This window comes from Pempheris klunzingeri, chromosome 21, assembly GCF_042242105.1.
Source record: "Pempheris klunzingeri isolate RE-2024b chromosome 21, fPemKlu1.hap1, whole genome shotgun sequence".
NCBI lineage: Eukaryota > Metazoa > Chordata > Actinopteri > Acropomatiformes > Pempheridae > Pempheris > Pempheris klunzingeri.
The window spans coordinates 14,177,900-14,198,350 of NC_092032.1; the positions used below are offsets into that span (position 1 = coordinate 14,177,900).

The 20,451-nt window shown below is 40.2% G+C and overlaps 1 protein-coding gene across 1 annotated transcript in view; it reads right to left on the reverse strand.

The window, feature by feature from the left end:
• ptprn2 (protein tyrosine phosphatase receptor type N2) overlaps positions 1-20,451 on the reverse strand; it is a 119,569-nt gene that overhangs the window by 38,306 nt on the left and 60,812 nt on the right. Inside the window, exon 11 of the mRNA XM_070853085.1 lies at positions 10,780-10,844. Coding sequence (XP_070709186.1) covers positions 10,780-10,844 — 65 coding nt within the window. The remainder of the gene's footprint in view (positions 1-10,779; positions 10,845-20,451) is intronic.

The following is a 20,451-nucleotide window of genomic DNA, read 5'->3' on the forward strand; positions in this document are numbered from 1 at the left end:
TTTATGTCAAGATTTTGATGGCTCTGTAACGTAATAATACATTGACGGCTCATTATTGTAAATGCATATAATCAATCTAGCCTATTTTCACCCACAAACATAATTACACTGTATGGCTTTTTGTGAAGCTGTGATGATGTCTTTTTTCCCTCCTTCTTCAAAGTGAATAATGTAATGAATGGTGACTGACGTGATTGCATGTGTTCACAGACCTGGTTTGCAGAGATGCTTTTGCTTTTGTTGTTTCCAACAATGACATGTAATTCCTTCTATTAGGCCTTCAAGTTGGTGAAGCTATGAAAAATCATTTTTTTAAGTATTCCTTTTCCTCAAAATTATTCAAATTAGTCCCTAAGTTAGAGACCTTTAGTTTGTCTACACATTTGTTGTTCTTGTAAATAAAATATACACAAATGAAGGTATGATATCCAGTATTAGTCACTGATGGCAACATACTGTTTAACATACAGAATGCATGTGTTGTTGCTTCACGCTGCATACATGTAACTATGGTCTGGATGTCTATCTGGGCTTTAAAGGGTGTATGATTGAAGGTTAGTTGTAGCAGCTTCTGTTTATGAGCAGAAAATCCGCTAACACCCGGCATTATGAGCATGTTTCTGACTGGGAAAAAGTCATGTTGGCAACCATGTTCCCATGAACATGAGTGTGATATGTAAAGCAAAAATCCCATCACAGCAGCTCCACTTCACGGCACACTGTCAGAATCTGATCTTTGCTACTGCTTTTTACCTTCACATGTACGCCATGTTTGCAATGATTGCATCATATATTAGGATGAAAGACAACATATATTACAGCAAACACATTAAAGAAATGTCCTCAGTTCATGGTTAAAGGGCCTAATTAGTCTCAGTTATTGAATGCTGTCAGATTAACGGTTATTAGACTAAATTAAAGAGCAGGTGTAGATCCAGGTAAAGGAAAAATCATAGTTTTGATTTAAATTCAATATACTGTTACTCTTAAGAGAAATCAATCTTTCTGTATTTGCTTATTTTTAATTTTTAAGTGGATTAAGTGGAAAATTATTCTATTTCTTAAGATAAATCAACCATTTAAAACCCATTGGATTAGCTGAAAATGTCACAAAGCTGAAAACAAGGCTGGTTTTCATAGTTTATGTTTTGGAGATGCGTGTTTTCAAAGTAGTGAAATAAGTATACAAATAAGTTAATAATTCATATAATACATTGATATATACTTATTTATATAGAATTCTATATTTTCTTCTCTGCGTTTGAACACCTATTTTGAGAAAATATTAAGTGAGGGGATCTGCTACAGTAGCTGAGTTACAGTGAGGTGTAATGCTCACAATATTTACCATTTAAATGTTTTTTTCCCCCACATCTAAACATTGCCAGGTCAAGCAGTAACCACAACCAGGAGATGCTGTAAAGCCACTTAGAAGCACAGTGGTCTGGTTTCATTTCATGCTTTATCGCCACAGATGGAAGATATTCATACACCCTCCCAAGTCAAGGTCATCATATAAAAGACCATAACAGCTCATCAAGCAATTTAGTTGACCTTGCCATGCAGAAAGTAACTAGCAGTTACAGCAGGATTCACAATTACAGTCAATTAAAGTCAATTAAAGATGATATGACAGTTGATTACATTTAATTTACCGAGAGCAAAGTGGTTTCCGTATTGTGCGCTCACTGAGCAATAATTAATGTACTGCTTCGCATTAACCACAAACTCAAAATGTTGTGTTTGCTAAAAAGACAGCTACGCCTAATTTATACATCAAGATGAATATGTGACTGCAGATTATACTTAAATGTGTCATTTTTATTGAATATCACACCTATTTACAGAGATATGTGTTTAGTGTTTAGGATTAGTGTTGGATTACTACTTTACTACCAGTGTCACTGTCATAAAATTGTCCTTTTTGGAAATACACTGCAAACCTCCTCACAATATTCCTGCATTTCCATCAACTAAACCATAAAATATTCCAGACTGAATGTACTCAAACAAATACTCCTGCCCTAATTTAGCTGTGATGTTAAAAAGATTACCATGAGCCACTGGTTAGCCTGCAGCAATAGCTTTGCCTGCTGCTGTCAATACTAAGGTGCCAGATGCGCTAGGCAAGTAGCCGCATGATAAATGGCAGAAGGTGAGAGCTCTGCGGCCGGGACCGGGAGCACCCTGCCCCTGCATCCCGCTGCCAGTCCCTTGGCATGCAGCTTGTCAGGCCAAATGGCAGCCACATCCCCCTTCAACGATGACATTTAAAACCTCTGCCATGCTATCCAGCTGTGGACACCGCAGGTCCCCTCCCCCCCACTACCCTCAGCCTCCCCCAGGCACCCGGCCCTCAACCCGACTGCTGCCGCTGCCAGACACCAGTTGACAAATTACCATGAACAGCCAGAGCTTTTGTTCCAACAAGTGTGGCATCGTTTACAATGAAAGTACAGGGCGATGTCATACCTGTAGATCTAAGTTACCTTAAGGGGGCAGATGGTCTATTATACGAGTCAGATACTTCAAAGTCAAAACCCAAGGGCAATATATGGGCTCATAATTTCAGCCTTCAGTTAACCTTTTCAAAATTTGAACTAACTTTGGACTATATCTGAGCATTAGATGCTCTCCCGCTCTTTATTGGACTTGAGGAAGTTTGCACACCTCCAACCCCAGCTGAACTTTGCTTTCCGGAAACATCTGCACGCCCTAATCCTAAAAGCCTTTTCTCTTGTAGTGATAAAGTGATAAAGTCTTTGTCTTGTCGTCCATGTCCATAAACTAAGTTGCTAAAAAGGACAGGGTTAGAATTAAATAACATATCTGATCTTACATATTTACTTATGACATCCTTACATCTATGTCTTCTACATGGATCATATTGTTGGGATGCTAACATTTTGCCTGGGACACACACTGCTTGGTATTTATGAGTCTTTTACAGGGTTCTCACTAGAAAACGAGTCACCTTGAAACATTATAAAGTCAGCTGGAAGCTAATGTTAATTAGCCAGCTAGCTACAGCTGATAAAAATCTCCCAGAGACATTCAGTTGTCATTTCAGTTTGCAAAAACAAATTTTGAGTGGTGAATTTGTCATTATCATTGTAAACTGCATGGAAAGCTATGAGGCATAGCAAAGCTAACTAAGAGGGGCTTGGCTTATTGTTTGTCTAGACAGGTCTGGAACACTTAAAAACACTGAAATAGCATCTGTTATAACATTATTATGTTTGGATCACACAATTTCTCTCATGTCCAACCTCTGAATAGACATTCTTGTAAGGATTGACTGATACATGTTCACCCATTTTATTTTCCACGTAGTATTATTTCTAAAGTTAGCTGTTTTAGAAGTTTATCAGGCACTGCAATGATTTAACAGCAGAAAAGAAATCATAAACTATCTTACACTGGGGGTAGTTGAGTTTAATAATCACCACATAGAATATTTACTGTGTCAGAGATGGAAGCTGCGGATCAGTCTCTGGCTGCAGTCATGAGTGTCATTATTTCTTCCTAAAATATGCCAAGCGGGTCAACCTGCACCCACAAGGATGTCACTGGAGCTATTAAGTTTGCTTTGAGAGTCGTGGAGCTAACAGTTGAAGCTTTTTTATTCATTTGCTGGTCACTGCGCCCCAAAACCTACAGTTTGGGTGTGAATAATCAAAATGGCTGAGCTAAATTTATGTCTACGACAGCTCCAGAGACCAATGTACAGTATTAATCTGAGGGAAATGTTTGTTTTATGTCATTTCAATTACCCTCACTGTCCAGACAAATTACTGTAACCATTATTCTTACTTTAACTGTACATTTTTCTTATTCAATTTCAGTGGATAACAACAACAGTAGATGACATGATACGATGAAACAACAGCACAGCCCCTATTACTAAAACAGAAACAACTCATTTTTTTCTGAACAATCTAAACCACCAACAGCAAACATCAGGTTTTGATGTCAGCACATCAGAGTCAAAGCTCATGGGCTCTCTCTCTCTCTCTCTCTCTCTCTAGATGCACCATTTTCTACTGACATTTAACAAACATAAAGGGAGAAGAGGGAGAAGAGGCAGAATTTAAAATACCTCCACTGACAGAAGCCTCAACTGTCCAAAATGCAAACAAGCCACAGAGCAGGACATGTTGCATTTTGAGAAAAGATCACAACTCCAGCTGCAAAAACGCTCTCATCTTTTGCTGCTGCTATGCTTTTACTAAAAGTCCTCTTGACCTACACCAACTTAATATAGACTTACCAAAAGTCTATTCATTTACTATTCTGACTTACTGCTTTGTAAGGTCAGTTTCCAAGTTATTTGGATGTCTTTATGGAGACTAATGGGTGGAATCGTGGACAATCGTGGAAAACTGCGACACAAAACAACAGCAGCACATATTAACTTATAATCTTGAAACCTATAGTTCTTATTAGTTTGGGTTAAAAGCTACTTGTTTCATATGTAAATTGTAGACGCCGGCGTCCATGCACCAGGGGTCACTATAGAAAGAAGTTAATTGATTAGTTTGCAGCTATTTTGATAATCGATTAATCGTTTTAGTCTTTTTTCAAGCTAAAGTGCCAAACACGCTCTGGTTCCAGCTTCTCAAATGTGAGGATTTAATGCTTTTCAAGGTCACATATGATAGGAAACTGAATACCTTTTGGTTTTGTACTCTTGGTTGAATAAAACAAGCAATGTGGAAATCATAACACTAACACTTTCACTATTTCTTGACTGCCATTAGACATGAAAACAATCATTAGTGGCAACCCCAGTTTATGCAGAAAGATGCCGGGCCTGGAACCCATGACCTTCTAGCTTTGAAGCAACAGCTCCAACCACTGACCTAAAACACCTCCCTGAGTTATTGTGTGAAATGCAGGAAATCACTGACGAAAGAAGAATGAATGTTTGAAAGCACAGATTAATGATTTATAGCAGCACAGGAGTTTTCATCAGTGGATTTTGCATTAATTTTTATCAAAATCTCCTTAACACCTCCAAGGCCGCCTTGGCCTTGAGCTTTTTTTCCTGGAAGGGATGAGTACACCAGAAAAAAGTATCTTATTTAATTCCTTATAAAAGGTGTGGGAATTGCCCTTCAACAAACTGATTAAAAATACCACCGTCAACTATACACAGTAACCATACCTCTCTTTAACAAAGGCAGCGGTACATTAAAGAGGTAAAGGCTCGGGGAGTAAACACTTTACATTCTGACACTCATTAAAAACAGACAAGTCCACCCTTACCCGGGAGAAGCACACGTCATGATATAGAGAGAGGCAAATACCAAACTGCATGGCATGATATCAAAGGCATTTCTGCAGTCCAAAGGTCAGGTGATGGTAAAAGGTTGCTGAGAAACGGAGCTGCTGGACGGTCTTTCATCAGTGGGAGGCAGCTGGAGTCTCCACAGAGGCAGTGTTACTCAGGGCTGCAGGCACAGTGGGGCTGCTCCAATATGACATTTCACATCCAGATCTGCCACAGTAATGGCATTTTAGCCACTTTTAAAACAGCCAGATTGGCCTTCCTACACTGTTGAAATTTTTATAGCCGGCAATTTTGTCATTGTTTGGGTTTATTACAGTGTGTGAAGGAGATTGGATAGGTTGTCAATGCGGAAAAGGCAATTGAGTTCTAATGTCGAATTGATTGGCTGATACAAATACACACATGCAGTACACATATACGCACTATACTACAGGAGGATGGGTAGAAAATGTATCCTCCAGTGCAACGAAGCCACTCTTCTTTCTTCTGAAGAGCTACATTCACAATTAAATGAGACGGAGAGATCTCAGAATTAACATAAAAATATATTTTTCTCATCTTGTGATTCTTAGGAAAAAACGCAGCTTGAAAAGCCAACATGGGGAAATATGTTTTGAAGTGAAGCATATACCCATACCGTTACAAGATCAATTTTGTACAACTCTTATCACAGTTATTTATTTATTTCAGCCTGTGTGTCTGTCTCTTCCCTGCTAGGAAACGGTCAATGTGGTTTTTCTTTGAAGTCCCCTCTGAAATTATTTGTTCCATTCGCTCGGAGGGATTGCATTCGCTGATGGTTGCAAATGGTATTTGTTGTAAAGTGGTACATGCTACAATATTCAGGCTTTGTTAGATTAAAGGAAAGCAAAATGCACTGATATTCCCTGATAACCATGTGCATAATAAAAAAAAATTTGAAATAAATATTCATGTAAAGTATTCCAGCAAAATCAAAATGCAAATTTAAAGTGATCATCCCTGAACCAGTAGTTATTGTGTAATACTGAATGCATTAAGGATAGGCCTAATGTATTTTATAACATAAACGTGACACGAAGACGAAGGCAGTCAGTTTAAGGTACATTACGCCAAATGTCCATTTGTAACAGAGGCAGGGATAAATACTAACACCAAGATTTAAATAAGACTACAGACACGCCAGTGGCTTTGTGAGGTTGCATTTGCTTGCTTGTACCTGCTTAGCTTAATGCTAAATGCGAATGCAGACATGCTCACAATGACAGTGCTAACATCCCTATGGTTAGCAGGTATAATGTTGTCCATCTCAGCTTGCTAATTAGCACAAAGTGCAGCTGGTGGGAATGTGACTAGTTTTCCAAGTATTTGGTCATAAAGAACTGGACTCTGACTTCATGGTGGCAAGAGGAAAAGTTGTTAGGATACATCGTCTGGCCGCCACTGATGTCTGCACCAAGATATAAGATAGAGATGTTTCAGTCTGGACCAAAGTGGTGAACCAACTGACCAACTGTCATCCCAAGAGAAAGAAGCAACACTGCTATTGGTCTTAAACATAAATACAAGATAATATCCTACACTGCTGTACACCAGTTTGCTGTTGTCAAGTTGAAATTCAAGGGAAAACTTGCCAATCAATTGTTCAAATTGAGAAAATGCTTTATTTATAATAAAAGTCAAAACCAGATGCACCATAGTATTCCTGTCAGAACATTTTTAAATAAATGTGCCCTCGCATTAATTACGGCACAGCATATTGGAAAGAAAGCCTTCAAATCCATGGGGAGGGGTCATCATTACATGTGACCTTTCTCTGAGATGGGTTTCTCCTCTGTGCCTCTGCACTTCGTTCTTTGATTAGAGATATAATGTGAGATTTAGACCATCATAAAACGGCGGCATTCTCCAACAGCTCGCCTGGATCGACAGGATTGTAAACTAATGTTCGTTTCACCTGCATCTACCTCTGGTATGCAGCTATAGTAGAAAGCAAAAGGAAAACTGATGACTTTTGTCAACATAAACACTCAGACACATGTCATGAGCATGCAAAAAAACAATCAATGCTGCACACATTTGCTCTGCATTTGTGTATGAGTGCAGCGCACACAAACAATACACATGTACACAGTGCAGAGACTCCCTGCCTGCCATATATGATTTACATTTAGTGGTTGAATAATCAGTTGACATGCAGCTCAGGGAATTCTGTGCTTAATAAGTGCCTCTTCAAATAAGCAGTTTGCCGGAGTTATCTCGAACATGAGACCGCTGTCAAAATGTCAATGAATCTCAATTTAACTACCAACTTAATCACACAGGGACCATCGAATGGGGAGATGCATTCATATTGCAGCGTATTTGGAATATTGGTAGGATGAAAATGGACATCTGTTGAAACACTAGTCGGCTCTTTACAAATGTGCAGTTTTATAAGTCATTAGATGTTCATTGTAACTCAATTCAAATCAATTTCTAATTAAGCAGGTCTATTGGGGAATGTTTTACTCTAGTAAATAAAATGTTGCTGGTGCCAGATGAAGCAATATTTTCTCAGTTTCTGTCTGGGTGGGGTTTTATTATCTCAACTATGAGAATTGTTATATACTTTTTGTTTTTCTGAATATTTAATGTTTCATCCAGAGAAAAGCACACTCATGTCAGTGTGAATCTGTATTGACGGGCCAAGCTTTTGGTCATTAAGACCTTGATTAGGGCAGTATTAGCAGAGACATATCTAACCTCAGAAAATATTTTTCAAGATTAAATATCACCTCATGAGCATTAAGTAAGATTTAACCCTCATGCGTCATTAACACCATGTACTCCGCAGTGCATTAGAAGCTACTAATTCGATGCTTTAGATTTGTTATGTTTCTATCCTTTAGCCTTACACACAGTTTGAGGATTCTGTGTGACTAACCACAGCAATCGCTTCCAAAAAACATCTGACCAACATGCCCCTCCCTTTCAGAAAATATCTCTGAGCCTCCCTTTTATTCCCTTGCTTCTCCTCTCCACGCACCCCACTGGTACCAGCCATGCTGTGTCTGTGGCTGCCAGCGAAAGCAACCCTTTTGGCTGGTGCCTGGTCGCTGTATCCAGCTTGGCCGTGTGGGGGGGCGGGCTGACTCACCGACCCCCCTCTTTCACGGAGGAAGATATGAGGAGGCGGGGGGGGTGCACAGTCAGAGCTTTGTGCTTGTCGAGGAACTAACATGCTGTATGATCTGCCAGGGCTTATTTCCACACTTAAGAGTACTAAGAGTCTGATAATAGCATGGATATATGCTTTCATACGTATGGTAAGCATGAATTCAGACAGTGGAGTGAAAGCTGCAAAGAGGCTGCATCTTCCATGAATGTCTTTCCAGTTCACTTCTTTTTTCTCCACATAGTTTTTCACACATTTACAGGACTCACAAATTGCTGTGAGAGGACCTCCATTTGCCTTTCAGGTTTCCACAAGAGTGCAGCTCCCACTTGGGTAACAGCTGTTAATATGAACGATACTCAGAGAAATATTACTCATGCCCCACACATACATACATTATTTTTTTTTAAAAAGTAGTTATTTTTTTGTTGTTTTTTTCGCTTTAGGCAGCTGACTTCCCTGCGATCTATAATGGAGTAGATATTGCTCGGCCTATTGATTGATGTCTCCTTCCCCCCACTTTGACATTTGCTTATCCTCGTCCGCATCTACTGCTATTGACGTTCGCTCTATCTGGACATCTTCCTAAGCTGTTTTGTCATTTGTCACCTCTTAAATAAAAACGGAGGAGGGGGGGAGTTGTCAGTGATAAGACTTAATGATACCAACCTCACTGATGGTTTTACAAAAGGTTGTGGAAAGAATACTGTTTCTGGAAAGCACGGTACTGTGTTTTGTTTAATTTACCGTCCTATACCTCTTTTGGATCCACTGAGCAATTTCATCCAGCATATTTCTATTTTTGCCACTAAGAAACAGGCTAAAGGAGACCCATTCTGCAACCTCTGGCACGTATTCACTCATAACTGGGGCCAATTTACTGCAAATTTACTGAAAGCGGGCTTTTGGTTTAACACCTTTTAAACTAATGTATTTGAAGAGCCCACTCCACAGGCTCTCCTGTCAAAAGCTACTATTTTCCCCAACTTACCAACTCTCCACTTCTTGGATACAAACTGGTGAGATCAACACATCCACATTAGAGCTGTTAAAATGCCCTCTGAGTGAGTTTTCAGGGTTTATACTTTGCCAACTCTTTATTTGTAGTACAGTAAATGTCGTGCTTCCTTAACATGCATTTCTACAAACACAGTCTGGCGCAGATTTTCTCCCCATGAGGTGGAAGACAGATTTTTCCTTTCCTCCCTCCCTCTTCCCATCCATCCCTCCCTCACCCTGGCTCCTGCAGAGAGGCTATTATTGCAGCTAATTATCTACAAATAGGCCCAATATGACAAACACAGCCCTGTACCAGTGCTGGCTAAGCGCAGGAATCAGTCTGAGTGGGAATAAAAGAATGAAAGGGAGGCGAGGAGAGGCAGACAAAGAATAGGACAAAAGTCACAGTGAAGAAAAAAGAAAAAAAACCTGAATCAGAGATAATTGAGAAGAACGCCATAAAGACACAATGTGGAATAAGATGAGAGAAAATGTGGTGCTAAAAAAGATATAAGTGGGAGGCAGATGGGCGAAGAAAGGCAGTGACACCAAAAGAGAGATAGCATAGAGGGGACTAACACGGGAAAATGATCTTGTCTATACACTGTGTGACGGTTGTTGCCAATGGCAACTGTCCTGCGATGCACAGGCCACATCCATTTAGCTCCCAGCATGCTTCATGATCAGGGCAGCTCAGAGGTCTAAGGTTTTCTGTCTAATTTCCATAGAGAAACTCATTTACCAGGCAAGCATGGAGGACTCTGATGCATCAATGGGTGCTTGATTAGATCCTTACCGCTGATACATATGAATATTTATCAGTGTTGAATGAATACACATTTACTCTCCTTTCATCTGCATCATCCTGAGTGTCCTCCTGCTCTCCTCTTAATTTTTTCCAATGAATATGTCACAGGAGCATCAGGGCTCCTGACAAAGTGACAGCACTCCAGATAATCTGGTTATTGTTGCTCTGCGGTGATAATCAACACTTACTTTAAGTTTCACACAATACATCAGGCTTTTGTCTTGTTGTGTTTTCTTTGCCATGGTGACAACAGCTCTTAGATACCTAAAGGAAATGAATTCGGGGGACGATAATCAAAGCAACACACTTAAAAGGATATATGTTTGGCATTCATTGCTGCTACAGATTAGAGTTTGGCTGCAAAACTGAAGCTGCAGGTGTGATACGAATGCCAAGGCAAGTTGGAATCACAGAGTTATTCCTGTCCCATGAGCCCAAACACAGAGGACGCACACAGTCACAAGCACATCGACTCCCACTCTTTTTTTTTTTTTTTTTACACACAGAGCTGAACAACAGATATTTTTAGTCAGTATAACTTACATCACTAACTCCGGCCTCCACTATCTTCAGGCCTGTCTCCTTCTCCAGCTGCTGCTTCTGTTGGACTGCACGAGAGACAAAAACAGAGGAGGTGTTGAGTATGAGCAGCGGATGACAAAGTAGCAGATTTTTCAGTTCCTGAGGCAGAACAAGTGGTCAGTGAAACCGAGAATGATGCAATGGATGTAACAGCGTGAGTCAGATGTCAAACTGGTCATAGCAAATCACCAGCACACACACACACCACACACACACACACACACACACACACACAGAAAATCTTAATCAAGGAGGAAAAGCAAAACAATCGTCAGGGTAAGACAGCTGACAGCAGTCTGTGGTGGCACTTGGACGAATGACATGCTGTGTGGTTCGTAGGCCGATAATAAGTCAGGGTCTAGAGCCATGCTAGCAGCTCTGGCAGTGCTGTACTTAGGCACAGTGGCGCTTTGAGCTAAATGCTACTGCCAGCATATTAACATGGTCATAATGACAATGCTAACATGCTGATATTTAAGCTGAATGTATGGCTGAAACAAGGATCAACAGGAGTAGTCTTGATATATTCTTCAGTGTTGTATTTCACCTGTTGATGTCACCACTGCAACACTAGACGGATGTATAGTACATGATCAGGTCATTTCATGCATGAATTTCAATGCCAGTATTTTGAATTTACATTCTTTCATTTGGCCTACTTTGTGATACAATCACTGGTGGTAGCGTGTTAGCATGCTAAGGTTTCCTAATTAGTACTGAACACCAAGCACAGCTGAGCCTGACAGGAATGCTGGAATTGGTGTGGAAGTGGAGGACTGACCAACATAGCCATATATAGATCCATGCTGCTAGTATGATGACAACTATGAAATGCAAAAAAGTTCACCAATAAAAATTGACTGCTATACTCAGAGACATTGAGTCAGACCTATTGAAGATCACCACAAAGCAGATGAAGTGCTTGTAGATTCACAGCACACAATAACTTGTGCTCTTGCCTTTGTTCTTGCAGTAATTAATACACCACCCGAGTTTGATCCTCAGATCTATTGATCTAATCAAATATGGCATGCTATTTCCAAAGCTTTGTTCACGAAAGATATTCTCATGCAAATCAAACCAAAGTGAGGCTATGTTGAATATCCAGCGCTCAAGATCACACATTTCGCCGACTTTTTTCCCCTCCTGTGCTTAACGCCGCCCCTTCCTCACTTTGATGGAGACATTTATATTGAAAAACAAAATCAAAGGGGCCTTAATAGATTATGCCAAATTATAGAGTGAAATGAAAAAAATGGAGCATAATTTTAATTGAGTTTGTTAGCATGTGAATGTGATTGGCAATGGGGAAAAGAAAAGGGAGTGAGAGTTAAAGAGAGGAAAAAGAAAGAGAGCAGGTCCTTTAAATCCCATTTCCCCAGATGAAGGCTATGCAAATGACCCTGAAGAGCTGAACCCCACCTCACACTCCAAATTCGGCAAGGGCCTGTTTAATTAGTATTTTAATCTATCCCAATGATTCCACTCAGTCCACAATGTATGCAGCATTCCATCTAATTAAGCACGCTACTTTTAGGATAATCATCCATCTCCCTCGCTCTTCCTCTTTCCCCTTTTCTCTTTCTGGTTATTAAGGATCCTGCAAACATTGATCATCCTATCATCTCATCAGCATGGCAGCGAAGGGGACATCTTATATTTTAGGTGTCAGCCAGAGTTTTCTGAAGGATGGCTGAAAGGAGGATGAAGGAGGCAGCGAGAGTGCTGGAAAGGTCAAATATACATTAAAAGTTTCTAAATTGTGGTGCCACAAAAAGGAAATAGACAAGAGGGGGAAAAGGAAAATCTTCTACCATTAGTGAGAGGAGGAAAGTCTTCAAGTGACTTTTCTTAACTCATTTCCATTTCACGTTGCCACCCATGTATTTAGTCAGACATATTGCCTCTCCATAGATAGCTACAGTACCTGCATGGCCTTGGTGCTATTTAGGAGGGGGGTAATGAGCGAGGTAATTAGGCCCAGCTGGGTGAGGTCGTAGGTGGTGGGGGGAGGAGAAGCTGCTAAAAGGTCACACAACGTTTTGGTCCTAATGAGGACCCCTCTGGGATCGCAACACATCATGAGTCAAACTACTAAAGATCAGCCTGGAATCAACACACATACACGTCACAGCGGCTTCACCTCGGGTTTTGACTGACAAGCTGACATTAACCGTCTTATGGTGCAACCAAAGAAGCCTGAAGGTCAGTATTTACTTGTGAATCAAAGCTGAGGACTCTCCAATCAACCAGAGGGAAAGGACAGTCCCACAACAGCCACTTTAAATGTAAATACAATGTACTTGCCGAGCTCATTAGCCGGTAACTGGATGGATCTGGGCTGAAGTGAGAATCCAGCCAATGGATTGCTTGTTCTGTCACTGACTGTAAAGATAACAGTCTACAGCATCTCTTTTTGGTCACCTCTTATATTAACCTCCCACTGGAGCTCACTCTTTTCCTCTTTTTCTCACAGACTCACACACATTTTTTGTAAGCTTCAAATTAGCCACCAAATACTCCTGACAGACTGTGGAAAAGAGATGTCAGGTCTCATTTCAGAGAGGCTCCTCCACCCGTTTTAATAGGCATTGTCTGAGCCTATCTAGTCCGATCTCTAATATCGAGATCTGATTCCCGCTGCTCATTTGATCTTTTTGGTTTCAGAGTTATACTGAACCACATCATCTGATGCTCAGCAAGCAAAAAAGGCACAGTAAAAATGTGTGTTAAAATGTACTCCATTTTCACGTGCTTTCAATTGAAATTACATACACCTTCAACAGTTTTATTGGAGAATATAGAAAAGAATTGATGACCTCGGACTACTCAGTACAAATTCAGTGCATGTAGGTGATTACTATTTTGTGAATAAATGTGTTAGCAGAAAGACAGCGTCGCTTGTGAACAACACAATTACAATTGGACTCAGTCCCTCTTCAATCAAAAACAATAGAATTAAAAAGACTTTATTCGTAAAATACTAGCAATTACTCTACAAGAGAAGGTGACTCGTGAATCTCCAGCTACTGAAGTAATAAATCTTAAGATTTCTATCAAACACAGTTTTGATACTATTTAATGGCAAAACCTTTTTAGAAATATTCTGTAATTACCTCTCTAAAGAGTAATTTTCCTTGTCAGTGGCGGAGTCCGCCATTAACACACTGGATTCAGATTGCTTACCTCGACACGGTGGTTTCACAGTGCAACATATAATCCAGTGTTTCTGTTTTTAATGTGATCTCACTGACATCAGCCTCACTGCTCACTTTCATTACACCATATAGGAGAAGTACTGTTCCTGCTGATGCAAACGGAACATTTTCTACTCCTTCTCCTTCACAGTGAACTAAGATGGAGTGCTTTTTATTGTGAAGTAGTCAAAGGAAACACAATGTATTTGTCACAGAGGTTAGCATCGACCGTGACTGCTCATCAAAAATGTGTCTACAAGACAAGACAACTGTGATATTCTGCATTTTTTGATGGCAGATCATTTTCAATCTTTGCAAGTGAGTATTGAAACAAGAAGAAGCAGCCACAGTGACTGTGTGGAAAACTACCTTCACTATGTGCAGCATGAAATCAGCTTGTGGCTGTACTTTATTTTTCTTGATTAGAATGAAGCAGGTTTGTTTGGCTGTACTGTAAACAGGTACCGATAGCTTTTCTGTATTTCTGACAAAGTAGCTACTAATACTTACACTTACACTGTTATCACAAGGAACCACAGACTGAACTTTAAAGTAGACATTTAAAGAAGGTACATTCACATCCAATTTTGCTTTATATATAGCTATTACAGACACAAAATAGATAGATCTAAGATATAAATATTTCAGCTAGAACTGCGCCTGCTGCCAAAGAACCGTTTTAAAATTACACTTGTGTTATCAAATATGAGAACAGCAGTGAAGAATGTGCCTTGACATAAATCACGATCGTCGTGTTCCTGTTACGCAGCCAGGAGAACAGAGGAATGCTTCTAAAACTCATCAAGTACTTTTTTGAAGGAGAGTAAAAGGCCATTTCAATCATCAGTCTAAAGAATGATTCAAAACATCTTTTAAAAGAACACTAATGAATGAAAATACAGCAAAAATACACAAGCGCACATTTAAGCTTTATTTTATGTGACCTTTAAATTGCTCTGTAGCATATGCGCACAACACAAATTATCTTGTGGTGAGATATGATTTGATTAAAATGTTGCTTTTCTCTGCCATATGCTGCAAACTGAAGCAATTGTGCACCCCTCATCATAGATTCTAATAGCAATTCAGAAATGATTATCATGAAGTCATCAGAGCTTAAAGTCATGAATATATATATTCATTTTTCTGATACACGACAGAGTTGTTATTGTTAGGAGCAATATAAATTCAGCATTGGGAGACAAATCACAGACTGTAGGCTGTAAGTATTTTGTATTTCAACACAGCACAGCAGCCAGCGCTGTCATATGATCGTAATGTTGCCTCTTTGGCCAAATGGGGGTATATAGTTGACAAAATGCATATTTCACCACCCTCTGATTGATCTGTTAATATTGAATAACATCCACATCCATTCCAGCTATCTCCCCCCACCCTCCCCTGTTCCTCAGGTCGTCTATTCACCACTTCCATCTCTCCATCCGTCACTCCAACCAAACAAAATGAAAGTGTTTATTGCGGAGGAGGGCTGACGCTCACGCCTCTCCACAGCCGTTAGCCTTATCAGCAGGCAATCGCTCCGATATTAAAGCTGCCATTCCGCCCATCACTTTCCCCCTGCACATATGATGGCTGTCTCTACCTATCAGAGGGGAGAGAGGAGGAGGAGGAGGAGGGAGGGAGAGGAAAAGAGAGGGAGATGCACCTGATCCCCCTGACAGATAAGATGCACAGCAACCCATTTTTCAGTCAAAATCCTAGGCGGGAAACAAAAACAATAATATTCTTTCATAGCTCGGAGTATGAAGAACCACAGCGCTGACTTCCGAGCAGCAGCGCATTCATTACATGTATGATATCTAACATGTATGTGACCCCTTTACAGTACACCTGACTTCTGCACGCTGATTCTTATCAAAATGTAAATCAGTTCACAGATATTGTCGCTTTTATAAGGCTTATTTGTTTATCTTCACTTCACATTCACTTCCCGTATAGCTTCTGGGAAATTCATAATAGAGAGAATATTCTACAGGAGACACAAACACACTAATATAAAATGACTTTCACATGAGCTAAGATTTTTTTTTTTTATGGCGAGGATAAACATCCTGTAAACAATTTAATATATATACTACTATCTGAACACACATTGTGGCCCACAAGATCCCACAGACCTACTCCTCTCCTCTGTCTCTTCTTGTTCATGTGTATAAATTGTTATTCTGCTCCTTGGCTTATATAAATCAAGACACCAAATCAAAGGACCTGCACCTCTGAGAAAACCTGCAAATGAAACAGAGGGAGATGGTGGAGCTGAGCCAGAGGAGAATAGAAGAGTGCAAAGGTAAAAACAAGATACTTTAACATTCAGTGCCTCCATCAAATGACACCATTACGTGCCGATATCTAATCAATATATCATTAACCCGTCAACATCGTGTCAAAACTAAATACTAAATCAAAGGAGGAGCATGGCATGCAATCTGAATGATAGACAAGAGGAGAGAAATGAACACTAACAACTGCCTGATTATTTCCATTGTTGATTAACTCTATATAGTATTTTTTAATTTGATTGACGACTTGATTAACTGTTCAGTTTATATACTGATTTATACGATATTAAAAGAATAGCCTTCAACATCTCCTGTGAAGATGTCTTCAAATCATTAGTTTTATCTCAAGTATTCAATTTAAAACTGAAACCATTGGCTGATTAATTGATTAGGTGATCAACAGAAACTAAATCAACTGTTTAATTTTCTATGGAACAAAAAGTCACTGATTCCAGTTTCACAAATATAAATATTTGTTGGTTTTCTTAGTCTTCTACGATAGTAACCTCATTATTTCACAAACAAGACATTTAAATATGTCAAGCTTGGCTTCGGGAAACTGTGACAGGCATTTTTCTCTGTTTTCTGACACCTTTTCAACCAGAAATTAATCGATTAATTGAGAAAATAATTGGCATATTTATCAACATTGAAAATAATTGTTAGTTGCAGACACGATTCAATTTGCTTTTATATAAAACAGAGCTCATTAAGGAGGTGGAATCAGGGAATGTTTGGCATTTTTACCTGATAAATGACTTTTAAAAAACAAAATTAGACCAGTTTCTTCATTAATCTCATATCAAGTGTCTGATCATTTCAACAATGATTAATATATCTTGCAACAGCAGTATGGCTACCCACACATTTTTAATACTGGTTGCTAATAATAATGATAATCTAATAATCTACAAAACTCATATAATGAGATATAAATTAAACTTAATCCCTAAAAAGTAAATATGGAGTTACATCAAGCCAAATATTGAAACTGAACAGAAAACAAGCCATCTTCTCTCTCTCAATATAGCCAGCATGATGATAGCCATGACATCATTAGGCTGTAATGTCCAATCGGCAGTGCCAATCATATACCACCATGTCTGTCACATGGAAGGACCATGCTGGTAACAGCAGGGGGTCCTGGCTGGCTCACTGTTTATTCACCCTGATCGATCGTTTCCTGTGGATAAGCCAACACTGCTCCCAAACAAACCAACTGCTGTTATTCAGCCTAAATCAACACACCACAAACATTTGCTATTTCTAACTGAATACACTGAACTCCCCAGCAAAATACTGCAAAATGCTGCCTTTGAGATGCCAAAACCTGTTTTCTGGTTGACACATGATAGACGATATCAAAAGACAATATAGTAAAAGAAGAGGATGGGAGATTAAGTCCTCTGTCTGGTTTCAGCTCCTGTAATGGCTCTAGTCGTGCAATCAGCATGCGCCTTGTGTCTGCTGCAGACCCTGCCGCGGCCTTTGGTATCAGACACATTACAGGCCCCTTCCTCTTTCAAACAAAACCCACATGACACATTTATAATTGCATCCTCTCTTATTAGAGCTCCCTTTTCAAAGATGGCTGAATAATACACCTGGATGAGTCTTTGCCTCTGCTGCACATGTGCAGACACACACACGCACAAACACACACACGCATAATATCTGTTTCTTTGCCGCCTGGTTGATTAATAGATTGTGGCTGCTCTGACACTCTGTGTAGAATAGGCATTTTGCCTTTGATAGGTGCTGACACCAATTCTTCACGGACTGCAGGAGATCGGGGAAACAGAAGCAGCACCGGCAAATGACTTGGATGGCGAGCACCTCCAGATGTGGGAGAAACCCCTCGGATGTCACTCTGCAGTCTCTCCGGGACACGTTTACATCGTTTACGCTCCCTTTCGGAGATGACAATCTGCAGATGTGTGACATATGCGATCTGAGTCACATCTGACAATCACTCAAAAAGAAGGGATGGGTTTGAAGGATACAGTTAGCGATGATGTAAACAATGCACATCTGAAACAATCATGGCCATCAGAAGTCCAGCATGCTGCAGAGCCAAGCTGCTGGGTCTTTGGATGACATTTTCCAGTAACACAAGCTGGCAGCCTTGCTGTCAGCAAGACATTGCATAAAAACATTTACTGCAGTCTTCAGGGAAACTTCAACAAGTGCTAAGTCTTTATGCATCCATGTCCACAATCCTCTGCAGCATACAGCACTTTGCAACTGAAATGCAGTCCATGTGTGATACTATATGATACATGAAGCTGGATTTTAAAATCTCAAATCACTTAGAGGTCTTTCCTTGGGTAAAATTTATATCCAAACGATTTAAGATTGTTGCTCTCTGTAAAAGATGCTTCATTTCTTTCCTTGGATGTATGTGTGATACAAGATGAAAACATCTGGAAGTCTGCCACCGTCTGAAGGGAGCCTACTGGGGAAAAGCTTATTGAAGGGATGGCGAACACACTTTCGCTGCACGCATGCACACACACACACACACACACACTTTCGCTACTTCCCCACTGAGGGAACTCTGACAGAGGCAGCCCTACCTGTCACTGTGGCAGCAATTATCCTGCAGGCTCTCTCCACGGACCGTCTCCTGCAGGTCTCCACATTACTAAACACATCACTGAGCACACACATTCTGTGTATGCACACTGACACACAGGAGGGCAGACTGCACACCCACAAGTACACATACTGTACATATTCATACACACACACACACACACACACACACACACACACACACACACACACACACACACACACACACACACACACACACACACACACACACACACACACACACACACACACACACACACACACACACACGACTGCATACATCCGGTTGTGCTTTTCATCCACAATTCGCTCTCCACAAGCTAATGGCTCGAACGAATCGTAATGATGTGTTGGTGCAGACATCCTGCTCAAGCCAGGAGAAACACACATCATTACGCCGATGTGAGTGCTCATGCAAGCATGCACACATACCTCTTCTGTTATAGATAAATGCATTATCATAGACGAGGCTGCTAAGAAGTCTGCAAATACACACAGTAGAAAATCTAAATAAATCAATAAATATGCTAAGGATGTCATAAGGCAGAGTTTGGAAACGTAGCAAGCAGCATTAACATCAGGCCAGGATATGAGCTCCAGTGAGTCAAGAGATAATAAGTCTTGGATATTGGAAAAAACAGACATGCTCAGAAGAGCAGGGTGTCCATTTTGGCTGCAGGGAGCTCTTCCCGAGGAGGGAATTGATCTGTTTCACACTGGCTCACTGAAGCTCGGATCCAGGACCCAGTCTGAGTCTCAGGAACAGGTTGATTGTACGGAGCTGTGAAGGGTGATTTCAGAGAAAGGGAGGAAAAAAAAAAGAACCCAATGTGACCTCATTACCGTAGATTTGTTCCGACTGTCATTAGGAATCAAAAACGCCATCACTCAAGTCAGGAATATGAGCAAGAGGATGAGAGACCGGGTGAAGCAAGCAGGGGTGGGGGTTGGCTGGCTAGCCTGTGACGGTAATCAAGTGGATTTGATCTGAAAACAGGATCCATCATCAAACAAATCTATAGATAACAGAGAACATCTACACTAGCAGTGTGTTTACCCGTGCATACGTTTGGCTCAAGGACACAGATTTGCATTTGTGACCTGAAGGCAATCACCACTATGACACATTCATTAAACTGTTACCATGCTGAATCCACCATAACATGATCTCCAGCAGGAAATTGGGTTTGTTACAAATTTGTTACTGTGATGGGCAACTTCCTCACAACTGCTTAACAGACATTCATCAGTTGTGAACAATAAACACAAACCTACATTTATATCGAACAACTACCTAAAATTCCACAAATCTTGTACAAAATAAGAGTTCCTTTTAAGGAAATGATTGGGAAACTATGGGGCCCTAAAACAAAGTGTGACCAACGAGCGCATCTGCTGTAACACACTGATCTGAACCATCCAAGAAGTAGTGCACTTGAAAAATGGTAAAAAAACATTTCTTACCTCTTAAACTGTGGCAAATATAATGCCCCAGAAATTTAAGTAGCCTTCAAATCAGTATAAAACATTCAATGAAACAA